Source organism: Jaculus jaculus, chromosome 14 (assembly GCF_020740685.1).
Source record: "Jaculus jaculus isolate mJacJac1 chromosome 14, mJacJac1.mat.Y.cur, whole genome shotgun sequence".
In the NCBI taxonomy this organism is placed as follows: Eukaryota; Metazoa; Chordata; class Mammalia; order Rodentia; family Dipodidae; genus Jaculus; species Jaculus jaculus.
Genome location: NC_059115.1, coordinates 52,193,785 through 52,218,838, shown reverse-complemented (window position 1 = coordinate 52,218,838; position 25,054 = coordinate 52,193,785). Strand labels below are relative to the sequence as shown.

The window sequence follows — 25,054 nt, the reverse complement described above, 5'->3', positions numbered from 1 at the left end:
CAATCACCTTAATTGCTAAACCATCTCTTCAGCCCATTTAGAGCCTGATCCAAGTGTATTGCTGAGCTCAAGACCATCCTGTTTACATAGCAAGTTTCTGGCCAGTCTAGTAGAGTATAAGAGTGAGACTTGGCTCAAAAAAACAGAGGAGAGGGCTGGAGAGATTGATCAGTAGTTGAGATGCTTGCCTGCAAAGCCAAATAATCTGGACTTGATTCCCCAGTACCCACATAAAGCCGTGTGCACAAAGGGACACATGCATCTGGAGTTCATTTGTAGTGGCTGGAGGGCCTGGTGCACCCGTTCTCTCTGCCTCTGTTTTCTGTATTTCTCTGTGCTTGCACATGATGCAAATACTGTTTAAAATGACGAGAAAGTAAATGAAACAATGCTAAAAAGTTTTAATAGTAATGCTATTTAACTAGACAGTGCCCCATTAAGTCATGCTGTACCAAACCATAGAATTTAATTCTGAGTGTATGCTTAAAAAAGTACTTAAGGTTACTGTTAGTCAAATTTCTGGATATACCAGTTCTTTTGCTACTTGTTATTGATCTCTATTGAGATATTGAAAATGAAAAGAATTTTTAGTCAGTTGAATTTGAAAGCTTTTAGAAACCAGGAAAAGACTATATGAGGGAATTCTGATAGTTGTTTTCTACTGATATAGTAGAAAGACTACAAAGATGTAAATGCAGGAGATTGATACAAAATGTTTTGGCAAACTTATAGAATATAGGGTTATGCTTATTCCAAGTGAAAAAGTTTTTCCAGTAAAACAAACATAACAGAACAATTGAGAATCTGAATATTTTCAGAACTTGGTACTGTATATAATATTGTACTTCTTATAAATTTTAAACTAAAAGTTTTATAACATTTTATTTCCTCTGGTATATCCTCAGGCAATTGACTGCCTTTGGTCATTTTAATTATTGGGACTGTATTATGTAATAGAAGTTTGTGTTTTCTAATCACGAGATTAGGCAGAATTGTAGGAATGAAAGAAAGTATTCATGTTGAGCTAATGATTGAGGCCAGTTCTGATAGTGATATTGTGTATGAAAGGCACAAACATTGGTCTCTGCCCAGTGACTGCAAATGCCAGTCAGAGTTCTCTTGTTGTCTAGAAATAACAGAACTATGTTGTCTTTATCAACTCTGTTACAGACGCATTCAAGTGAAGCCCCTTTTTTAATTTAAGTAAGCAAAATTTTATTTTTTTATGTTTTACAAAATTTTTACCGCTGCATAAATGAATATAAAATGGTGGGGTAAATCCTGTAATAATGTCAGTCATTTGCTATTTGAAGAATGAAGCCTAGTCAGTAGAACATGACTAAGCAGAATAGAACTTCGTATCACTATTATAAATTATAAGACCCACTTTATTTTATTTTATTTTTATTTTTTAAATTTTTATTAACGTTTTCCATGATTATAAAAAAAATATCCCATGGTAATTCCCTCCCTCCCGCCCCACACTTTCTCCTTTGAAATTCCATTCTCCATCATATTACCTTGCCATAACAATCATTGTACTTAAATATATACAATATCAACCTATTAAGTACCCTCCTCCCTTCCTTTCTCTTCCCTTTATGTCTCCTTTTTAACTTACTGGCCTCTGCTACTAAGTATTTTCATTCTCACGCATAAGCCCAGTCACCTGCAGCTAGGATCCACATATGAGGGAGAACATGTGGCACTTGGCTTTCTGGGCCTGGGTTACCTCACTTAGTATAATCCTTTCCAGGTCCATTTTTCTGCAAATTTCATAGCTTCATTTTTCTTTACCGCTGAGTAGAACTCCATTGTATAAATGTGCCACATCTTCATTATCCACTCATCAGTTGAGGGACATCTAGGCTGGTTCCATTTCCCAGCTATTATAAATTGAACAGCAATAAACATGGTTGAGCATGTACTTCTAAGGAAATGAGTCCTTAGGATATATGCCTAGGAGTGCTATAGCTGAAGACCCACTTTATAATGCTACTTAACATTTAATTTATTTCATATTTAAGGGAATTAAGTGATTTGGGGATAGCTTATTGGGCTTTAATTTTGAGTTTTATGTAATTTCTTAACTATATTTCTACATCTTAATGTCCTCTGAAGCTTTTGACTCAACCATTGCCACTAAAAATATTAGCTGCTAGCCAGGCGTGGTGGCACACGCCTTTAATCCCAGCATTCAGGAGGCAGAGGCAGGAGGATCACCATGAATTCGAGGCCACCCTGAGGCTACATAGTGAATTCCAGGTTAGCCTGAGCTAGAGTGAGAACCTACCTTGAAAAACCAAAGAAAAAAAAAAAAAAAAAGTTAGCTGCTGGTTAAGACTGTTGATGACTTTTCTCCCCCAGCAACCTGCTTAACATCTAACAGTACTATGACAGCTGTGCAGTAGAGGAGGCTTTCGTTTCTCTGTGCTCTGCAACTAAACCATATAGTGTCTTCATCAATATGGCCTTACCATATTCTGGTGCACAGTCAAGAACATTGGCAATAGCCTATATCAATTTGGGAGCCTCCAGAACCTTCCAGACCATCAAATCAGGAGTTACCACTCCTGGTAACTGTGATTTTCTTATAACAACTTACAGCTTCTGGTTGCAGCATTATCCTCTGCCACAGCGTAATTCTGCCCAAACTTTCTTTTATGAGTTACATACTTTTAATTAACTAGCAAATAGTTTTCCATATGGTATTCCTAACCTTTTTAGTTTGTCTAATCCTTCCCATACGCTCTCTTCTCCTCCACCCCACTCCCATGACCTTACTTGGATCTTTCTACCCCAGTATTCATACCTTCTACATAAAAATCTATTCTTTCCTACCATTAAGCCCTACTTCCCGTTTCCTCCTGGGTCCCGTTTGTAGCTTCCTGGCCTCTACTACTCTTATTCCAGTTTACATAAAAATCAAGTAATTCAAAGATAGCATTTATATGTGAGAAATGACATGTGCCATTTGTCTTTCTGAGCCTGGGTTACCCTACATAGTGAAATATTTTTCCAGTGCCATCTATTTTCCTGAAAATTTTATAATTTCATTTTTCTTCACAAGTGACTAAAACTCCATTGTATATATGTACAGCATCTTCTTCATTCATCGTCAATGATGGGTATCTAGGCTGGTTCCATTTCCTCCCTATTGTGAATAGAGTAGAAATAAACATAAATGAACAAATACCTCAAAATTGGAGTTCTTAGAGTATCTCCCTAGATGTGTTATATAGCTGGGTCATGTGTTAGATCTATTTTTAACAGTTTGAGAAACCTTCACACTGATTTTCATAATTGCTGCTCTAGAATTGCTTTGTCTATCTTAGGTCTTTTGTGCTTCCTAGTCAATTTTTTTATTTCAATGAAAAACATTTGAATTTGATATAAATTATATTAAATTTAGAGACTACTTTTGATAAGATAGCCATTTTTAAAATATTGATTCTTATCAAGTAACAGGAAGCCTCTCCATTTCCTAGTGTTTAATAATTAGTGTCTCTTTTGATTCTAAAGCTTTTATTGTGCAGGTCTTTCACTTCCTTGGTTAAGGTTATTCATGTTTTTGAGGTAATTGAACAGGAGTCTTTCCCTGATTTCATCCTTAGCAATTTGTTATTGTTATATAGGAAGGGTACTGATTTCTGTGTTAATTTTGTATCCTGCTACATTGCTAACAACATTTATGGGGAGGGGTGGATGAAAAGATAAAATATGAAAGATGACAGAACTTAACCCTAACACACAAATGATTTTTTCAAAGACAAAGTACATTAATGTGATTCATAGCTAACAAGTCGGCATGTCTGCATTAGTTTTGAATTCCTTCCCTCCCTATGCTGTTTCTCTAGCAACCTGCCTTCCACATGAGAGGTGTGATTAGCACTTCTGTTCAAATCTGTATACCCAGCTTTGGGCTATGTATTGCCCCAAAGTAAATCAGCCCAGTTAATGTTTAGGATGAGTTTTTGTCTCAACTTTGTTGAGTTTTGAAACCTGTTCTCTCCTTGCTGAATTATTGGCTTGTCTCAGCTGTCTAGGTTGGGCAGTGGTTCTGATCATCCTATCTACATTGAGACAGGGGAGGGAGGAAGTGTGGGGGGGAGTGGTCCTTGGCTTCCTGTAATCTGTAGTGTTTCTGGTGCTCACGAATGGGGAGGGCAGGTTGTGGAATGCTGTGTGGAGGTGTTCCTGGGCTGCCTAGTTCTAGTCTACTACATTCTGTCCTTCAGGTTCTTCTAATTGTACAGTTGGTATGCATGAGCATAAGCCATTCCCTGTAGTTTCCAAGGTTCTTGCTGCTGCTTGTGAGTGAGCAGAAGCACTCCTCCATGGCAGCTGGCTGGAGCTGATCCAAGGTGATTAGCAACAGCTCCCACTGCTTCTCAATGGTAGTCTTAACTGGCTTATGCACCTCATACATCTTGATGCTTGCTGAAAAGCAGTGAAGAAGCAATCTTGTTTTAATTACTGTGAAAAAATAATGGTTTTGCAAAGTGGATGGCATATGTGAAATTTAAATTGTTACTGGAGAGCTGAACACAAAAGCATTTTTTTAAAAATTTTTTTTAACAGAAACAGAGAGAAAGACAGATAGAGGGGGAGAGAGAATGGGCGCGCCAGGGCTTCCAGCCTCTGCAAACGAACTCCAGACGCCTGCGCCCCCTTGTACATCTGGCTAACGTGGGACCTGGGGAACCGAGCCTTGAACCGGGGTCCTTAGGCTTCACAGGCAAGCGCTTAACCGCTAAGCCATCTCTCCAGCCCCACAAAAGCATTTTTTAAGTTTTATCTTTTCAAGCTTTTTAGAGAAATAAGTGCTGTTTCTTCAAGACCTTTAGATATAAATTTATCATATTTAAATACACTAGAAGACATAGGGCAAAGTATTTTAAGTAAAGCTAGGTGTTTTAAACACAAGAAATCAGGCGTATGTGTCTTGGCCAGACTTGTGCCCATACTTCACTTCTGATGCACCATATACATCTAACCACAATTTACTAGAAGTAGGCATGAGAGAAGTCGGGTTACTGATAGAGACATAGTTAACATACTCAAAAGTATAGGATCTCTGGAGAATGGCATAGAAATACTAAGTTAAAGAAAGACGTACATGTAAATTGAAAATATTGAAAAGGCATATCAACCAATATCTAGGGCTTTTTGGAGCTAATTTGAACAAATTAAAAAATGACAAAAGATGGGCAAGTGAAGTCATTTAAATGCTGACTGTACATACTCTGAAGGAGTGATAGGTCTTTCATGTGGGAGTATCGTGTGGTGACAGTTTGCAAGTCTTTTACCTGCTAGATACATGCTAAACATTTATTCTTTAAATATGAGACATTTTTCAAAATAATGTATGGATTGGCCCCAGGTTGAAAATAGGTGATGGATAGTTGGTGGTTCATCCCTGTGTATTTGAAATTTTACAAAATAAGATTTTCTTAAAGGCTAGTGGTAAATCTGTTTCAGAAATTTGTGGTTTATTTACCATTGCCATTATTTACCATGTTATTAATCTTATTCGGTATTAATTTCCTTTATTAGAATTATCAGCTTGTGAGTATGTAATACTTTGTTCTTCTCAAGTTATCCAACTTATTTTCCATTTTTGTATCTTTTATTTAAGGTGATGAGCATGGTGTCAGGATTTGCTCCCTTAATTTCTGCAGGTATCTTTTCAGCCACACTTTCTTCAGCATTAGCATCTCTTGTGAGTGCTCCAAAAATATTTCAAGTAAGTATTTTCATGATACAACCATTATTAAAGAAAGAGGATGGTAAAGTAATATTTTAAAATTTTAAACTTTTCATGTTTTCAAGTTGACTACATCTGTCAACTGATTTGTGTAAGAAATGTACATATGTCAAGATTGGTACAAATTTTATGTATTTGTGCATTTTCTTACTGTCAAGGTATTCTCTTTCTTAAAAATGATGACTTTTGATCATGAGTATAAATTCTTGTCAGATAGTAGGAGTACAGTCCAAGGGCATAAGTCAAGCCATAAATCAACCCTATTAGTTAACATGATGTGAATCCAGGTGTTTTATTTTACAGTTACTTTAACGCCTAATGTGTTTCACATTGCATTAATTTATTATGAGTGTAATAATAAATAAGATGAACGTTATCTGTTTAGTGATTATTAAACATCTGATGCCGATTAGGAAATAATTTTTATTACTAAACTGAATAATGGAAGCTGTTTTTTTGTTTTCTTTTTAATATAGTAGTTACAATAAGCCAGTAAGAATAGTAATAGAGTATAATTTTTCTTTGCAAGTTGGAAATCATGCAGTGCTTTATTTAAGGGAACATTAAAACAAAACAGAACAATAAAAAACCTGATGTAGAGTGTAATTTTTACTTATTTATTTATCTATTTATTTTTGTTTTTTCAAGATAGGGTCTCATTCTAACCCATGCTGACCTGGAATTCACTATGTAGTTAGAGCGTAATTTTTAAAACAATGTCAAGTAGTGTTTCTAGAAAAATGGTTAAATTAAAAAAAATTTTGTTATCTTTATTTACTTATTTGAGAGAGAGAGAGAGAGAGAAAGGCAGATACAGAGAATGGGCTGCTGCAAACAAGCTCCAAATACATGTGCCACCTGATGCATCTGGCTTACATGGGTCCTGGGGTATCAAACCTGGACTTTTTTGCCTGCTAAGCCATCTCTCCAGCCCAAAAGTGTTTAAGTTTTATAACCAGGATTTTCATCTGCTTTATGCTTCAGATCTGGACTTGGTTTAATTTCTAGGTGTCACATTTTGCTTCTGGTTTACATGTATACCTTGGGAATTGAATCCCAGGCCAGGAGTTTTTGCAACCAAGTCTCTTTAATCACTGAGCCATCTTTCCAGCCTCTACTTGGTTTTCTTAAGCCATACGATATACCTGTGTGATACTGAACATTCTGTCAATTTGGTTCCTATTATACTTGAATTTTCATGCCTGCTTCTCTGATTTGTTTTCTTCATAAAAGAATTTCAACATGGCATGGCTAATACAGAAAAAGCAGTATTCTAGACCATCTACCCTTCTGATGTTTGAACTGTTCAAATGTCCTTTACGAGGAGGGTGTAGGTCTTTTACACAGTGAGATGGGAAAGAAAAAAATCTGAAATGAGAAATGTGTTTTCCATTCTGGATTACCTAGTGTAATTGTTAGTTGATTTGTATATCTTAATTTTGGTGCATTTCATCCCATTGTTTGCATTTTTTCATTAGGCTTTATGTAAGGACAACATCTACCCAGCTTTCCAGATGTTTGCTAAAGGTTATGGAAAAAATAATGAACCACTTCGAGGTTACATATTAACATTCTTAATTGCACTTGGATTCATCTTAATCGGTTAGTTATATAAATAACATGTTAATGTAAAATGTACATTTATAGAATTAACTGTAAACATGGAATTCTAAACTCTTAATAAAATGTGACTTTGCTTGGTATTATAAATTTCTAATCAGATGAAAGAATCTGCAAATTATAGTTACCATTCACTGCTGTTCAATACTAAGTCACTAGTAGGGCCAGAGAGGGAACTCCTGCATGCTTGTTCCTAAAAGAAATGTGATGATGATAGTGTATGGAAAACATGCAAGTGTGCCTCAGGAAAGTTATGCCCATGTTGACATGCATTTTGGTCTATGATCATAAGTGAACCTTGGGTTTCCACTGCTAAAGAGGATACTTAGAGGACACAAGTGTGTGAAGAATTTTCTCTGCCCCCCTCAGATTAGTTGACTTTAGAAGTCTGATGGTGCCATTAATTGTGGTGCAGTATGGAAACTCATATAATGCTGATAAGTGTGTATTTAGTTTAATTTCTTCTGCAGAATAGGTTGGCAGTATCTTGTAAAGTTTTCTATGGTTTACTAGATAATGTACTTTAGGAAAACTTGCCTTTATAAAGTTCGGTTGTTTTATACATATGTATGTATATTTCTACTATTATTAAAGCAATAGTGTAAACTAAATTAACAGAAGAATGAAATTATAGAGTAACATGAGCAAGCTTGGTTTTCATGTATCTTTGTAAAAGAAATTGAGATGCAATAAATGTAAAAAGTTCAAATTGAAGAATGCCATGAAGTATTATGTAACTTTTACATCTCACTCTTTCATCTGTGTGGCAAAACTGTACACACACATGCACATATATGAAGTAATATTTGGAATGTGGAATCATGCTATAAATGGTTTATGTTTGATCTCTCTAAGTAAAGCATACAATGCATTTATGGCAAAATTTAAATATAGATTCAATCTAGATGGTAGGCCTGACGATGCTAATTATGCCATTTAAAAAATTATATATTCAGAATTTAGTTTTTAGATGTTGATACATATAACTCTCTTTTTTTAACAGCTGAACTGAATGTTATTGCTCCGATTATCTCCAATTTCTTTCTTGCATCATATGCATTGATCAATTTTTCTGTATTCCATGCATCACTTGCAAAATCTCCAGGTGATTATACATTTTTATAAATCTTTTGTAAATGCATAAATGTCTTTGATTCCAGAGAAAAATGAAATTTTATCCATCCTTTAAGTTAGTATGTGTGGAATTAGCTCATTAATGCTGTTTTCCTTTAAGTTAGATTCATTTTTCAAAGCTCTTTATCATGAAGAACACTGATAATATATTTTTTGTCTTCAAAGCATTTAAAATAGTATTATTAATCAAGTTAAAGGTTTATTCAGTTTTTTAAAACTATTTTTACTATCTATTTACCTGATTTTATTTCATTTTTAAGACCATTATTATGATCATATTATTAAATTTTCCATGTTTGATTTTCAGTTTGGCGCTAAGGATGGATCTCAGGGCCTCTTCATACATGCTTAAGCACACATGGTACTCCTGAATATCATTGTTATCTGCCCAGGTTCCCCCCCCCTTTTTTTTTTCTGAGGTAAGAGTCCCACATTAGCTCAGGCTGACCTGGAATTCACTATGTAGTCTCAGGGTGTCCTCAAACTCTTGGCGATCTTCCTACTTCTGCCACCCAAGTGTTAGGATTAAAGGCATGACCCACTGCACCCAGTTCCCAGTTTTTTGGGGGCGGGGGTTGGCCTTTTTGAAGTAGGGTCTCGTTCTAGCCCAGGCAGACCTGAAATTCTCTTATGTAGTCTCAGGATAGCCTCGAACTCACAGGAATTCTCCTAACTAACTGCCTCCCAAGTGCTGGGACTAAAGGCATGCGCCACCACACCTGGCTCCCTAATATTTTTTTTTTTTTTTTTTTTTTTTGGTTTTTTGAGGTAGGGTTTCACTCTAGCTCAGGCTGACCTGGAATTCACTATGCAATCTCAGGGTAGCCTTGAACTCACAGTGATCCTCCTACCTGAGTAGCACTCCTCCTGAGTGCTGGGATTAAAGGCATGTGCCACTATGCCCAGCATAAAATTTTGGTTTTTTGAAGTAGGGACTCACTGTAGCCCAAGCTTACCTGGATTTCACTATGTAGTCTCAGGGTGGCCTAGAACTCATGGCGATCCTCCAGCCTCTCCCTCCCAAGTGCTGGGATTATCGCACCCAGTTTTAAGATATCTTTGACTGTGATGCTATAAATCAGCAAATTTTCAAATACTTTATGAGTAATTTTAATTCAAAATATTAAATTGGAAGGTATGTGTTTCTGTAGTCATCCTTTTCTGTTATGTTGAAACATTTTTAATGTGTTTTGAAAATAGTTATATATAAATATATATATCATTATATAAATATTCTTATATATACTTATGTCTCATGCTAAAATTATAGCATAAAGCTGCATTACTTATGACTTAGTTTGATAACTATCTTCTTTTTATATCTTCTCTGATCTGAGCATTGAGTGTGGTGCATTGATGTACATTTTTAAGTGCATATTGATGAATAATGTGAACACATTATCTTCATAACCATAAAGTTGAGGTGTGATCAGGAACAGTCTGGCCTTATTAGATAGTAGCATTGTCCTTCCTACTTCTGTGTAGGATGTCTACACCTTAGTTTAAAGAGAATTTGTATTATACTTTCCTCTACAAATGGCTTTATATCTTTATAATAAGTTAGTAACCATAAATATACAAACGATTTTGATTTTGTCACTGTGAAAGACATTAAGACAGCTTTTTGTACTTAATGTGTACCACTGTCTAAAGGTGATGATGAATCTGAGTGACTTTCAAATCATTGTTGCTAGGATGGCGTCCTGCATTCAAGTACTACAACATGTGGATTTCACTGATTGGAGCAATTCTGTGTTGCATCGTGATGTTTGTCATTAACTGGTGGGCTGCATTGCTAACCTATGTGATAGTACTTGGCCTGTATATTTATGTTACCTACAAAAAACCAGGTCAGTAGCCTTTTCTATTTTAGTATTTCAGGCTAGAAAATGTGATTTCCATAGTTAAACATCATTTGTTGTTTGTGTGTGTGTGTGTATATGCGCGCTCCAGGACCTTGTCCCTGTGAATGAATGCCAGGCTGTCAGGCTTTTGCAAATAGCTGCCTTTAACTATTGACCAGTCTTCCCAGCCTCTATCTGTTTTGTACCTTTGAAGAATTCCTTATGTAAATAAAAGTTAAAATACTTTGCAATTATATATAGTTTTTGTTGTTTTTCAGATGTTGCTTCAATAAACAACTATCTTAAGCCTTATTGCTATGGAATTTCATTGTTACCCTGAATTAAATATGATTTATCCTATTTTTAGAAAAAGAATAAGTGAATATAATTTTTTGTTACAATACATCTTAAAAGTATTCCTTGGAGATTTCCAATTTTCAGTATTGTGGTAGCTGTTAGTATACATGCATATTATCTGCTAAATTCTTAGGACAGAAATTAGTAGCATGGAATTCACAGGATACTAGAAAACATAGTATCCTTCCCCAAACAGGAAATCATTATTTTGATTACCCATGTGCCATATTGGTAATGTGTATGGATATGCCCATGTAAAGTGATTGGTTCAAAGTATACAAAAAAGATTTGACCAAAAAGGCTTGGAAAATTTACACTGAATGGAATTTATTAGCAGGAGATTATGAAAGTGGTGGTAATCATTTTGAACAGTGATGAAATATTTTAATGTAGATATAAAATAATGAATTTCTATAGTAGAATAGTGGTTCTAGAAATAAAACAAATGAACTATGTCTTAACTATTTTAGAAGTCTATGACATGTTTAAAATCATCATTTGAAACCCAACTTGTTTGTTCAATATTAAAGGACATTTTTGCGTTCAAATAACTTGAAACTATTTGTTGTATTTAAGATCTGCTTCCTTTCTTTTAGACTTTTGGTTATATAAGCAATACTTTTGAAAAAAAGTTTTGCTTTTAAAAATTCTTTTGAGTTGTGTGACAGTATGTTTTCAGTGTTATCATCTGAGTGTTTTTTGGGGGGGGGCAGGGAGGTGGTTTCAAGGTAGGTTCTCACTCTAGCCCAGGCTGACCTGGAATTCACTATGGAATCTCAGGGTGGCCTCGAACTTCCAGCAGTCCTCCTACTTCTGCCTCCCAAGGCCTGGGATTAAAGGCTTGCACCACCATGCCTGGGGCTTTTTTTTTTTTTTTTTTTTTTGTGTGAGATGAGGTCACACTCTAGCCTTGGCTGACCTGGAATTTACTATGTAGTCTCAGGGTGGTTTTGAACTCACAGTGACCCTCCTACCTCTGCCTCCTGAGTGCTGGGATTAAAGGCATGTGCCATCATGCCCAGTTTATCTGAGCTTTAAAAAAATTGTGTGTGTGTGTGTGTGTGTGTGTGTGTGTGTGTGTGTGTGTGTAGGGGAGAGAGAGAGAATGGGTGTGGTGCCAGGGCCTCTAGCCATTGCAAAGTCATTCCAGATGCATGTGCTATCTTGTGCATCTGGCTTCTATGGGTAATGGTGAATCAAACTTGTGTCTTAAGGCTTTGCAGACAAACGCTAACTGCTAACCCATCTCTTCAGCCCTTATCTGAGCTTTTTAAATTTACCTTTTTTTTTTTTTAAAACAAAATGCAGTTGTAGTTGAGATGACCTTGGTCTTAATGTCATGCTGTGTACTTAAACTGTTGAGCATTACAAGCATAGTTTATTTTACAAATTGACTTTTTAAATATGAAAGGACTGTTTTCTTTCTCTGTGAATTCCAAATTGGTAATCAGTTTGTTGTCGTTGGTGTTGTGTTGTTTTCCTGTAGATGTGAACTGGGGATCCTCTACACAGGCCCTGACGTACCTGAGTGCACTGCAGCATTCCATCCGTCTTTCTGGCGTAGAAGATCATGTGAAGAACTTTAGGTAGGTTCCTGGAAGCATTTTCTTTTGGATGGTCAGTCAGTTCTTAAGTCATTGTTCAATAACATTTTCATATGTTGATATTTCATGAAAAGTTCTCTAATAGGTTTTTGACTAGGTTTTCAGTACCAGGTATGAATTCACTCCTAGTGTGGGGAAATAAATCTTTTTTTTTTTTTTTTAATTTTTATTAACATTTTCCATGATTATAAAATATATCCCATGGTAATTCCCTCCCTCCCCACCCCCACACTTTCCCGTTTGAAATTCCATTCTCAATCATATTATCTCCCCATTACAATCATTGTAATTACATATATACAATATCAACCTATTAAGTATCCTCCTCCCTTCCTTTCTCCACCCTTTATGTCTCCTTTTCAACTTACTGGCCTCTGCTACTAAGTATTTTCATTCTCACACAGAAGCCCAGTCATCTGTAGCTAGGATCCCCATATGAGGGAGAACATGTGGCGCTTGGCTTTCTGGGCCTGGGTTACCTGACTTAGTATAATACTTTCCAGGTCCATCCATTTTTCTGCAAATTTCATAACTTCATTTTTCTTTACCGCTGAGTAGAACTCCATTGTATAAATGTACCACATCTTCATTATCCACTCATCTGTTGAGGGACATCTAGGCTGGTTCCATTTCCCAGCTATTATAAATTGAGCAGCAATAAACATGGTTGAGCATGTACTTCTAAGGAAATGAGATGAGTCCTTTGGATATATGCCTAGGAGTGCTATAGCTGGGTCATATGGTAGATCAATCTCTAGCTGCTTTAGGAACCTCCACACTGTTTTCCACAATGGCTGGACCAGATTGCATTCCCACCAGCAGTGCAGAAGGGTTCCTTTTTTTCCACATCCCCGCCAACATTTATGATCATTTGTTTTCATGATGGTGGCCAATCTGACAGGAGTGAGATGGAATCTCAATGTAGTTTTAATCTGCATTTCCCTGAAGACTAGTGACGTAGAACATTTTTTTAGGTGCTTATATGCCATTCGTATTTCTTCCTTTGAGAACTCTCTATTTAGCTCCTTAGCCCATTTTTTGATTGGCTTGTTTGATTCCTTATTATTTAACTTTTTGAGTTCTTTGTATATCCTAGATATTAATCCTCTATCAGATATATAGCTGGCGAAGATTTTTTCCCATTCTGTAGGTTGCCTCTTTGCTTTTTTCACTGTGTCCTTTGCGGTGCAAAATCTTTGTAATTTCATTAGGTCCCAGTGGTTAATCTGTGGTTTTATTGCCTGAGCAATTGGGGTTGTATTCAGAAAGTCTTTGCCAAGACCAATATGTTGAAGGGTTTCCCCTACTTTTTCCTCTAGCAGTTTCAAAGTTTCCGGTCTGATGTTAAGGTCTTTAATCCATTTGGACTTAATTCTTGTGCATGGCGAGAGAGAAGAATCTATTTTCATCCTTCTGCAGATATTTATCCAGTTTTCAAAACACCATTTGCTGAAGAGGCTGTCTCTTCTCCAATGAGTATTTTTGGCATTTTTATCGAATATCAGGTGGCTATAGCTACTTGGGCTTACATCTGGGTCCTCTATTCTGTTCCACTGATCTACATGTCTGTTTTTGTGCCAGTACCATGCTGTTTTTGTTACTATGGCTCTGTAGTATAGGTTAAAATCAGGTATGGTGATACCACCAGCCTCTTTTTTGTTGCTCAGTATTATTTTAGATATTCGAGGTTTTTTGTGATTCCAAATGAATTTTTGGATTGTTTTTTCTATTTCCATGAAGAAAGCCTTTGGAATTTTGATAGGGATTGCATTAAATGTGTAGATTGCTTTTGGTAAGATTGCCATTTTCACGATATTGATTCTTCCAAGCCAGGAACAAGGGATGTTTCTCCACTTTCTAGTGTCTTCTGCAATTTCTCGCTTGAGTGTTTTAAAGTTCTCATTGTATAGATTCTTTACTTCCTTGGTTAGGTTTATTCCAAGGTATTTTATTTTTTTTGATGCAATTGTGAATGGGAGTGATTCTCTGATTTCATCCTCTGTGTGTTTGTTGTTAGCATATACGAAGGCTACTGATTTCTGTGTATTTATTTTGTATCCTGCTACATTGCTGTAGGTTTTGATCAGCTCTAACAGCTTGCTAGTAGAGTCTTTAGGGTCCTTTATGTATAGAATCATGTCATCTGCAAATAATGATAACTTGATTTCTTCCTTTCCAATTTGTATCCCTTTTATGTGTGTCTCTTGCCTTATTGCTATGGCTAAGACTTCCAAAACTATATTAAATAGAAGTGGAGACAGTGGACACCCTTGTCTTGTTCCTGATTTTAGTGGAAAAGCTTCCAGTTTTTCCCCATTTAGTAATATGTTGGCTGTAGGCTTGTCATAAATGGCCTTTATTATATTGAGATATGTTCCTTCTATTCCCAGTCTCTGTAGGATGGTAAATAAATCTTTAAGGATAAGATAAACACCAGAAAATAATTGGCTCAACCCAATAAAAGCTCTTGTATGTATTCTGCTTTTTTTTTTGACACCTGCTTATTCATTCAAGAATGAAAAGTTCCCACTGATTACAGCTTTGAGTGAAGACATGAGAAGCCTGGATGGAAACTTATTTTAGCATATTTTGAATAGTTGGCTCATGTATGACAGAAAATAAGAATGATTCTTTTATGAGTTATGCCACATAAAAATAATTCTTTTGGGGCTGGAGAGATGTCTTAGTGGTTAGGTGCTTGCCTGTGAACCCAAAGGACCCAGGCTTTATTCCCTAGTACCCATGTAAGCCAGATGCACAAGGGGTTGCCCCCATATTCTCTTTCTCTCTCTCCTCTCTCCCTTTCTCTGCTTGCAACTAAATAAATAAAAAATTAACAAGTTAAAAATAATTCTTTTGTAAGTTGTATCTCATAACAAGATATGAAAAATAATCTCAGCTGATTTGAAACCAATAAAGCCTGCTCCTTGGATTTACTTTTATAATTGAAAAATTGCAAAGCCTTTTTGAATCTTGTGTTTTAAATGTATTCATCTATTTGTTAAGAGAAGGACTCCCTTTGTAGCCCAGCTGACTGGGAAGGAGATGGTCCTGCTTCTGCTTTCTGGGAGTTGGGATTATAGATGTGCTCTCTGGGACTTGATGGAGAATTTTTTTTTTAATTAATTATTTATTTATTTGAGAGCGACAGACACAGAGAGAAAGACAGATAGAGGGAGAGAGAGAGAATGGGCGCGCCAGGGCTTCCAGCCTCTGCAAACGAACTCCAGACGCGTGCGCCCCCTTGTGCATCTGGCTAACGTGGGACCTGGGGAACCGAGCCTCGAACCGGGGTCCTTAGGCTTCAAAGGCAAGAGCTTAACCGCTAAGCCACCTCTCCAGCTCTTGATGGAGAATTTTAATGAACACAGTATAACAAGGAGGATGTTTGTATCCCTTTTTTCTTATACCATCAGCAGTCCCTTTCAACTCTTAGCTGACTTGTGTGTGTGTGTGCTTTTATTGTTGTTGTTTTGTATTTACTTCATAAGTGCCATGCTTGTCCTTCCTGATTTTTAATTTTTAACCATTATTTGTGGGTATTGTTGACCTACTTGAGCCCAACATATACATGAACACTTTTCATACCTCTCAATATGTTTTTGTGTTATCTGGATTAGCTCATTTGGGGAATTTATATTTCTGAGACTTAAAACATGGTGAATAGCTAAGTCATACAGTATATTATAAACCCTGTTTCATGACCCTATTTTTTTTTTTTTTTTTTGTTTTTTTTTGTTTTTCGAGGTAGGGTCTCACTCTAGCCCAGACTGACCTGGAATTCACTATGTAGTGTTAGGGTGGCCTTGAACTTGTGATGATCCTCCTACCTCTCTCTGCCTCCCAAGTGCTGGGTTTAAAGGCGTGTGCCACCACGCCCAGCATCATTACCCTATTTTTGTTGTCTTATTTTTATTAAAATTAAAAAATCTTTTTTTAACATTTTTTTTCTTGAAATTAAACTACTGGTATGGGTGAGCGCATGCATTGGGGTGGGAGAGGGCAGGGTAGAAAAGAAGGGACAGAGAAGAAAAGAGGGGAGGTAGGTGGGTATGTGTATGGGGAGTAGAAAAACCAGAAAGAGATGTTTAACTTTCTCCCTCAACCAAACATGCTAAAGGTTTAGTTTCTGTTTACTTAAAAGTCTCTGTCACAGTTTCCTGTTTCTTTAATTTGGGTTCTTGAATGTAGCCTTGTCTGAAGTGAAGTATTTGTAATCCTTGGCAAAGAAGGTTCTACATTGGTGAGTGAAGCCTTGTCACTTAAGTCCTCAATGTAGATTAGTGCAGATTTGGTCATTCTTTAAGGAATTAAGTCGCCTTAAAGGCTTTCTTTTGATCTGATTATATTTCTCAGAAATGAGCCATTTAATCTGCTTGTGTGTTCAATCCTTGAGTAGTATTCTAAGATCGAATTTGATGGAGCCATAGTTCTTGATACAAGCATTCTCCACACTCCCCTAGTTGAGATAATGACTCCTGCTCTGAGCTTTCCCTGTCCTATATCTGTAAGGCAAAGAGTATCTGGAGAGCAAGGCCAGTTGCCCATCAGAGTAATGGACCACTGGGCTCAGTCTAGTTGATTCTTATGAGACTTTAAACCAATCTTCTTTGAGACTGTCTAATACTTTGTTGCTACCACTTCCAGCTCTGGTATTTGTGTGATTTTGAGTTGAAAGATCAGGTAGCTTCATAGTTTTTCTTTTCCTGGATCGTCCAGTCTACTTTTCTTTTTTTTGGTGTGTGTGTGGGGGGTATTTTTATTTATTTATTTGAGAGTGACAGGCAGAGAGAGAAAGAGGCAGAGAGAGAGAGAGAGAGAGAGAGAGAAAATGGGCATGCCAGGGCTTCCAGCCACTGCAAATGAACTCCAGATGCATGCGCCCCCTTGTTCATCTGGCTAACGTGGGTCCTGGAGAATGGAGCCTCAAACCGGGGTCCTTAGGCTAAGCCATCTCTCCAGCCCTCTACTTTTCTTCTATTTGCATTCTAGCATTCAATATTCTATTGCTGTTTTGCCTCTCATTCCTGTCATTTTGTCCTTAAAAAATCAGCAGCATACTGTGGAACATTTTATTTTATTTTATGTATATTACAACCGGTTATACCCTTTAATCCTCTTGTTCCCAATACCCCGTGGACCCTCCTCAGTTGGGTTATGGTATTCATTGTGGGGTCATAAAGGCCTCAGTCAGTCCTTGTGGGGTATGGAGTGGGTAGGGGCTCTGTGCATCCGACTATTCCTACCAACTCTGTGGCTCTTACAGTCTTTTCAAACCCTCTTCTGCAATGTTCCCTGAGCCACGAAAGAACCGGGCCACAGGCAAGCGCCTATCTGCTAAGGCATCTCTCCAGCCCCCATGGAGCTTTTGATTGGAGGCATTGAAACAAAGGCAAATATGTACTCTACCATTGCTACTCAGTGGTTCCTAATAAGTTATAGCATATGCCATTGTATTGTGTTTGTGTATCCATTTAGTAGAGGTAAGGGTGGGCATTCTTCCCCAATAATAAGTTATATAAGAGTATATAGACTGCTGGATGTGGTAGTGCACGCCTTTAATCCCAGTACTCAGGAGGCAGAGGCAGGAGGATCAACATGAGTTCAAGGCCACCCTGAGACTACATAGTGAGTACCAGGTCAGCCTGAGCTAGAGTGAGACCCTACCTCAAAAAACCAAAAAAAAAAATAAGAGTATAGACTAAATTGGTACCACAAATACTTTGAAAAAGAATAGCAGTTTCAAGCTTGGCATGGTGGCACACACTTTTAATCTCAGCACTTGGGAGGCAGAGGTAGGAAGATCACCATGAGTTTGAGGCTACCCTGAGACTACATAGTAAAATTCAGGTCAGCCTGGGCTAGAGCAAAACCTTATATATATATATATATCAATTCTAAACAAGGAAGACATTGGTAGATGTTTAGAAGTGGATGGGTGGTTTGTGGTAAATAAGTAGATGTGCTGCAATTTATCATATGAAATCCATATTCCTTACATTTTGTCAGCCTGCCATTCCCTAACACATATTTTCATCTCCACACCCATGATCTGGCTTATAGGAAAAAAGTATGGAAACCAGCTTTCTTTTAAATGGCCTGACCTGGAAACAGGAACATCTTATGGGTTGTAGGGTACTCATAGTAACTAACTCTTTTCCTAGGCAGGTCAGGAAATACAGTCGGAGTGCTGTGTAACATTCGGGAAGGAGACTAGGTAGTCAGAAAGAGGGCAGTAACCTACTGGGCCATGAAACATGATGCTGCATTTGATTGCCCCAAAGCAGCTCTAATAGGTAGAACTGATTTTATTTTGCTCAAATTCTAAATAAACTAGGGTTTTTAAGTCTTTGTTCCAGATTTTCATACTTATTTTAGGAATTTCTCAGAAGGTTAATGTTTAGAAGTTTTAGTCTATTCTTTGTCTTCTGCTCAAGTTTTTTGGTTGAAGAATAGTTAACTTTTGCTAATATGTTTTGATATAAAATGGATACTTGAGTACTTAATTAAACAAGATTAATTTTTGGTCAGTGAAAATTAAAAAATGTTTAATATCTAAAACTCATGTCAATGTGTCATGGTTGCAAAGCAACTGAGTTCAATTGTAGCCTTCACTATTAATTAGAATTAAAAAGTAGAACTTTTAGTTGAAATTTCCATACTTGGTTTTATATATGGCACAATAGTCATTAAAATTAATCTGCATTACACAGGGTTGTTAGCATGAAGTAGCACTATTTATGATGAGCTAGAACACATTGCCTGTTTGGTGTTACGGGAATAAGGCATACCACTGAAGTTCTATAGGTTCTATGGAATATTTATGACCTTTTGAAGGATGAAAAATTGTTAAGAAAATTTTAACTAGTATGGTGACTTCTGAAGATTAACCAAAATATAGGTATTATTATATATATTATAATGTTGCACCTGATGTTTAGAGGGATGTTGTAAATGATGTTTGTTACAAGAAAGTTTTGGCTTTTCATTTCTCATATACCAAGAGGCTATGGTTAAACAATCAGCTTACCAGAATCTTGTGGCTTATGTTTAAAAGATGAATCCTAACTGATTCTTCCATAACGTTTTATTCTTAAAGATCCAATTTAAAAATCATGTTCTTCTTGCCAAAATCAAATTTTCTAATTTTGTTGTCTTCATCTTAAATTAGGCCACAGTGTCTTGTTATGACAGGTTCTCCAAACTCTCGTCCAGCTTTGCTTCATCTTGTTCATGACTTCACAAAAAATGTTGGTTTGATGATCTGTGGCCACGTACATATGGTAACTATCAATGTTGCTTTCTCCCTTCTACTCTACGTAATTTGTAATTCATAGGCTTGTCAAGATTGGAAATAATATAAAATATATGCTTGGCTTTGTTTTTTAAGGTAGTTGTCTTCTTCAAAATACTATTTGTCTTTAAATACTTAGGTAGCATTTAAAAAGAGGTTTTGACATTTTTGAAATGTTTTACCTGGGAAGAATAAAATAATTTAAAATAATAGTAAACATTCACTAGATAGAGTGTTGTGTTTTGTCCTGTGCAATCTCTTTCATTTTCTATAGTATCACTAGTTTAGAATTCTCTCTCACTGATTAGAATTCAAGTGTTCTACCTTTTCCTCTTGTAACATAACCTGGACCTTCATTTCAATCAGCTTTACCTCTTTGTAATATTAAGTATTAATATTCATGAATGAATTCACAAACATGAGCAGAATGCTATTATACTCCCCCCATATCAACATTTAAATACCTTCTTTGATCATATCTCGTGTGATATGATGGATTTTTTTTTTTTTTATATTTGTGAAATAGAAATCCTTTCAAATAAAAAGGGTCTCATCTTGCTTAATTACAGGGCCCTCGGAGACAAGCCATGAAAGAGATGTCCATCGATCAAGCCAAGTATCAACGCTGGCTCATTAAGAACAAGATGAAGGCTTTCTATGCCCCGGTGCATGCTGATGACCTGAGAGAAGGTGCTCAGTATCTAATGCAGGTCGGTGAGTTAGCCTTCCAGGTGCCTAAGCTTTTCACACCTCTCATTCTATATACTTGAATGGTATTTTTTTTCTTTTTTTAGTATCTACAATGACTTAAGATTTTTTAAGTTTAGAAGTAGAAAGATTAGAAATACAGGTGCTGAGCTGGAGAGATAGCTTAGCAGTTAAGTGCTTGCCTGTGAAGCTTAAGGACCCCAGTTTGAGGCTCGATTCCCCAGGACCCATGTTAGCCAGCTGCACAAGTGGGCGCATGTGTCTGTGTAATTGTGGAGCTATGCATTAAAGTAGCAGTGGAAGACTCAGTACTGTGCTCTAAGCCCTTCCTGTTATGTGTTTCTTAGAAGTTGGATAAGAATAACCTGGCACTCTTCAGGAAGAATAAGGGGTGGGATTGAGGTTGCTAAATGATTAAGACACTATGGTAGAGAAGCTATGATATTCAATTAAATGAATGGTAGAGAACATTAGGAAATAGAAACTATTCGTACAGGAAGTTTACTCTGAGGCAGAAATAACATTGATAGGATTAATCATATAAGTAGGAAAAAAAAAGAACCAGATTCTATTGTTGTTGTTTTAAATATATTATTTATCTGAGGGAGAGAGAGAGAATGGGTACACCAGGACCACCATCCACTGCAAACAAACTCCAGATGTATGCACTCCCTTATGCGTCTGGCTTATGTGGGTCTAGAGAATTAAGCCAGGATCCTTTGATTTTGCAAGCAAGTGCCTTAACCGCTAAGCCATCTCTCCAGCCCAGGAACCAGTTTCTTAAAAAGACTGTGCAGAAATCATTTTTAAAGCTGGACATGGTGTTTGCATAACTTGCAGTTTCATCCTTGGGGGAAAGAGAATTGCCATGATTTTACGACCAATTTGGTTTGTATGTTGAGTTCTGGGCTAGGTAGTTATTTATCAAGACCATGTCTTTTAAAAAAAAAATTGTTTATTTTTATTTACTTTAATTGCAGAGAGAGAGAGAGAGAATTGGCTCACCAGGGCCTCCAGCCACTGCAAATGAACTCCACGTGTGCACTCTTGTGCATCTGGGTCCTGGGGAATTGAACCAAGGTCCTTTGGCTTCACAGGCAAATGCTTAACTGCTAAGCCATTTCTCCATCCCACAACCATGTCTTGCTGGGGACATGGCTAAATTGGCAAAGTGCTCATACTGCTAGTCCCAAGATCCTACTAAAATAGGTTTGGTCCCCAGCACCCACAACAAAGCTAGCCTTGTGGTAGGGACCTGTAATAACAGTGTGCTGTAAATGAATTCCAGATACATATACCACTTTGTGCATCTGGTTTTACATGAACACTGGGGAGTTGAACCCAGGCTAGCAGACTTTTCAAGGAAGTACTATTCACTGCTGAGTCATCTCTCCAGCCCTATGATAGACTTTTTAAGTAAGACACAGAAAATTGAGCTGTAAAGAATGTCAATAATTTTTAAAATTTTAAAACTTGAGCTTCTAAAGGAAACATGAAAATGAGCAACAAATCCAGAGACCAAGGGAGCATAATAATCCTAGAATATTAAAAACCTTAAGTTGGAAAATGCAACACTTTATGCGATTGAGTGAGCAACTTTATCTAAGTGGCAGAGCTTGCTGTCTGAGCAGCTGTATGAAATGTCCTAACTCAGGGTGCAATTTCCTCTGAAACTATAATGGAAATTACAGTAAAAGTTGTGACAAAGTGTTTCTTTTTCCTGTCTATCTGGTGGAAACTTGTTATTTGTGGTTTTGTAATCTTTGTTGGACAGTGTTTAAAGAATATTAATTCTTCAATGTCTTATATTCTAGAGATGCTGTTTTTAGCTGATGATATATTAGTAGACCTTGCACTCTTCTCCATTTCTTCTGCCTAGTTGCTAATTATAATCATCATTTATTATTAACCCAATATTTCAGCATTCTTGACAGTTCTTGCCAGCATTTGCCACAGTCTGAACACTTAGACAGTAGCTCAATGAGAGCCAAAAAGGAAAAACGAGCAAGCAAATAAGGCATGGAGTTTCAACCCCACTAAAAATGTTCATTAAATAATCAGAGGGTGGTGGGAGAATGAAATAGAAAACATACCACACTGGGAACCATGCAGCCCAGCTGTGGAGGTACATGCCTGTAATCCCCAGTGCCCATGATGCTGATGCAGGTAGATTCCAAGTTCCAGGTCAGCCTGGGTTATATAGTGAGGCCCTGTTTCCAAAATCAAACCAAAGCCAACCAAAAAACATGCATAAGCATGTTACTTGTCTGGCTGGCTAAGAAATTTTTGCCCAAGGTTTTATGTCAAAGGTCAACAACTTATGATTAAAAAGAAATTCCCTGGGGCAGAGGAATACCCTCCCCCCATTTCCCCAAAGTGAATATGAGGATATCATCTTTTTCACTGAATGACTTTGGGAGGATGGAATAGGGGAAGGTGGGAATGAAACTGTATCATAGGCATGGTAACGGAGCTGCACTTGAAAAATCATAGCAGGTCTGGCCAAAAGTATCTAAATTTTCTTACTGTGTTTCTAAATACACAAGAAAAGAGAAAATCAACAACTCTTTTTTATAAGGTAGCCCAGGCTGACCTGTTACTCATTCCGTAGTATCAGGCTGGCCTTGAACTCACATCAGTTCTCCAACCCCTGCCTCCCAAGTGATTAAAAGTGTGTGCCACCACACCGTGCTCATATAAACTCTAGATAGTGTCTTCACTAAGAACTCTACCACCAGCTTAAAGAGCTGTTGATAGTGAAACATTAGCACAACTGATCTTAATTGGTTTGTCCAAATATTTCTCTGGTTTAGTGATGTTTATTGAATGCATATGTGTGCGGTGTGCCTGTATGTGTGTGAGTGCATAAGTGTGGAGATTTTGACGTTGGGTGCCTTCCTCAGCCACTCACCTTATTTTTTGAGCTTCTCTCACTAAACCTCAAGTGCACCAATTTGGCAAGATTACCTAGCCAGCAAACCCTAGGGATCCCTCTGTCCCCATCTCCCCAGTACCAGGCTTCCAGGCATACACTGCCAATGCCAGCTTCTGTGTGGGTGCTGGGCATCTGAGTTCAAGTCTTCTTTTATGTGACCAGCAGTTTACATCTCTCCTGCCCTCTTTTTTCTCCCAGGTAGGGGCTCACTCTAGTCCAGGCTGACCTTGAACTCAACAGTGATCCTCCTACTTTGGCCTCCTGAATGCTGAAGATTTATTTTTATTTGAGACAGAGAAAGAGAGAGAGAGCGAGAATGGGCATGCCAGTACCTCTAGCCACTGCAAACAAACTCCAGACACGTGCACCACCATGTGCATCTGGCTTATGTGAGACCTGGAGAATTGAACTGGGACATTAGGTTTCACAGGCATGTGCCTTAACTGCTAAAGCATCTCTCCAGTCGCTTTTTCTTAAGGCAGTAGTCAATTTTTATTTTAAATAGCAAAATGACATAAGAAATCCATATTACATCACAGCTGCTTCATAAATTAAATCCATTTAATCCATTCAAGATTTCAATATAGGCTTGACTCTTTCCCTGAATAAAACAATTTAGAATTATCATCTGTGGTATATGCTAATTGTTCCTAACAGTACTTTGTCAGTCAGTGACATGTTCAGTCAAGGAGGTTTTAATTGGTGTTTTAAAATACTTTTTTTAAAAAAATTATATATTTGAGAGAGAGAGAGAGAACAGGCATGCCAGGCCCCTAATCGCTGCATACAAACTCCAGACACATGTGCCATCTTGTGCCTCTGTCTTTGTGGGTCTTGGGAATTGAACCTTGGTCCTTCGGCTTTCCAGGCAAATGCCTTAACTGCTAAGCCATTTCTCCAGCCCTTTAGTTGTTATTTTTGAGATAAGGTCTCACTGTAGCCCTGGCTGACTTGGAACTCACTGTGAAGACCAGGCTAGCCTTGGGTGAACAGGTATGAACCACAGTGTCTGGAATTATCTGAAATGTATTTGTTTCCAAATTCTGCAATTGAGGTTTAAGTATTGATTGTATCATGATGTATTACCTAATGATAATGTGAAGGTTATCACCATTAGCTAAATTTTTCAAAACTAACCATCTGTGCTTCTATTCTCAATGATCTCAAATAGACCACTAAATTTAAGTAGTTAACCATCATATTTGGAAGTAATTTTTATGAATAGCGAAAAACAAAAATGAAAACTATATATAGCATTGAGGAAACAAATCTTGATGTGGTAAAAATGTTTGCAATGACACATGGAAAATTATGACAAACTAAAGCATTTTTGTCAGTGAATTCTAATGCAAGATGCATTGAGAATATTGCTACAAGTTTGAAGAAATAACTTTGTGGGTATGAATATTTAGAAGCTAGTGCTGTCTTGTAATAGATATCAGATTACTGCAGTTTTGATACATTAGCTTCAGTATGGAACCTATGAAGAACTAATTTTCTGTCAAACACTAAGAAAACGGGTTATGGAAAAGATGAATTTCCAATAGTAAGCTATTTTCTTAAATACATAATATTTTATAGAAATTAAAAATGTTTCCTTATACCTTAATAGCTACTCTAAGTAAGATTTATAAATAAAAATGAGCAAGATACATGTGAAATTAAAAAAAAATAAGTAAATCTAGGGAAGTTTTTGGAATAATGAAGTTTGAAAGCATACATGCAAATATACAATAAGATGTTGTTATTAATTTTATAAAAGTAAAGCCTTTGGGGGCTAAATGGTAAAAT

The 25,054-nt window shown here is 37.0% G+C and overlaps 1 protein-coding gene across 2 annotated transcripts in view; it reads left to right on the top strand.

Annotated features, from left to right (window-relative positions):
• Slc12a2 (solute carrier family 12 member 2) overlaps window positions 1-25,054 on the top strand; it is a 108,873-nt gene that overhangs the window by 63,818 nt on the left and 20,001 nt on the right. For both annotated transcript variants that reach the window (XM_045133572.1, XM_045133571.1), the window contains exons 11-17: window positions 5,639-5,746; window positions 7,246-7,369; window positions 8,391-8,492; window positions 10,216-10,371; window positions 12,209-12,308; window positions 19,498-19,609; window positions 20,190-20,330. In XM_045133572.1, the coding sequence (XP_044989507.1) occupies window positions 5,639-5,746; window positions 7,246-7,369; window positions 8,391-8,492; window positions 10,216-10,371; window positions 12,209-12,308; window positions 19,498-19,609; window positions 20,190-20,330 (843 nt within the window). The remainder of the gene's footprint in view (window positions 1-5,638; window positions 5,747-7,245; window positions 7,370-8,390; window positions 8,493-10,215; window positions 10,372-12,208; window positions 12,309-19,497; window positions 19,610-20,189; window positions 20,331-25,054) is intronic.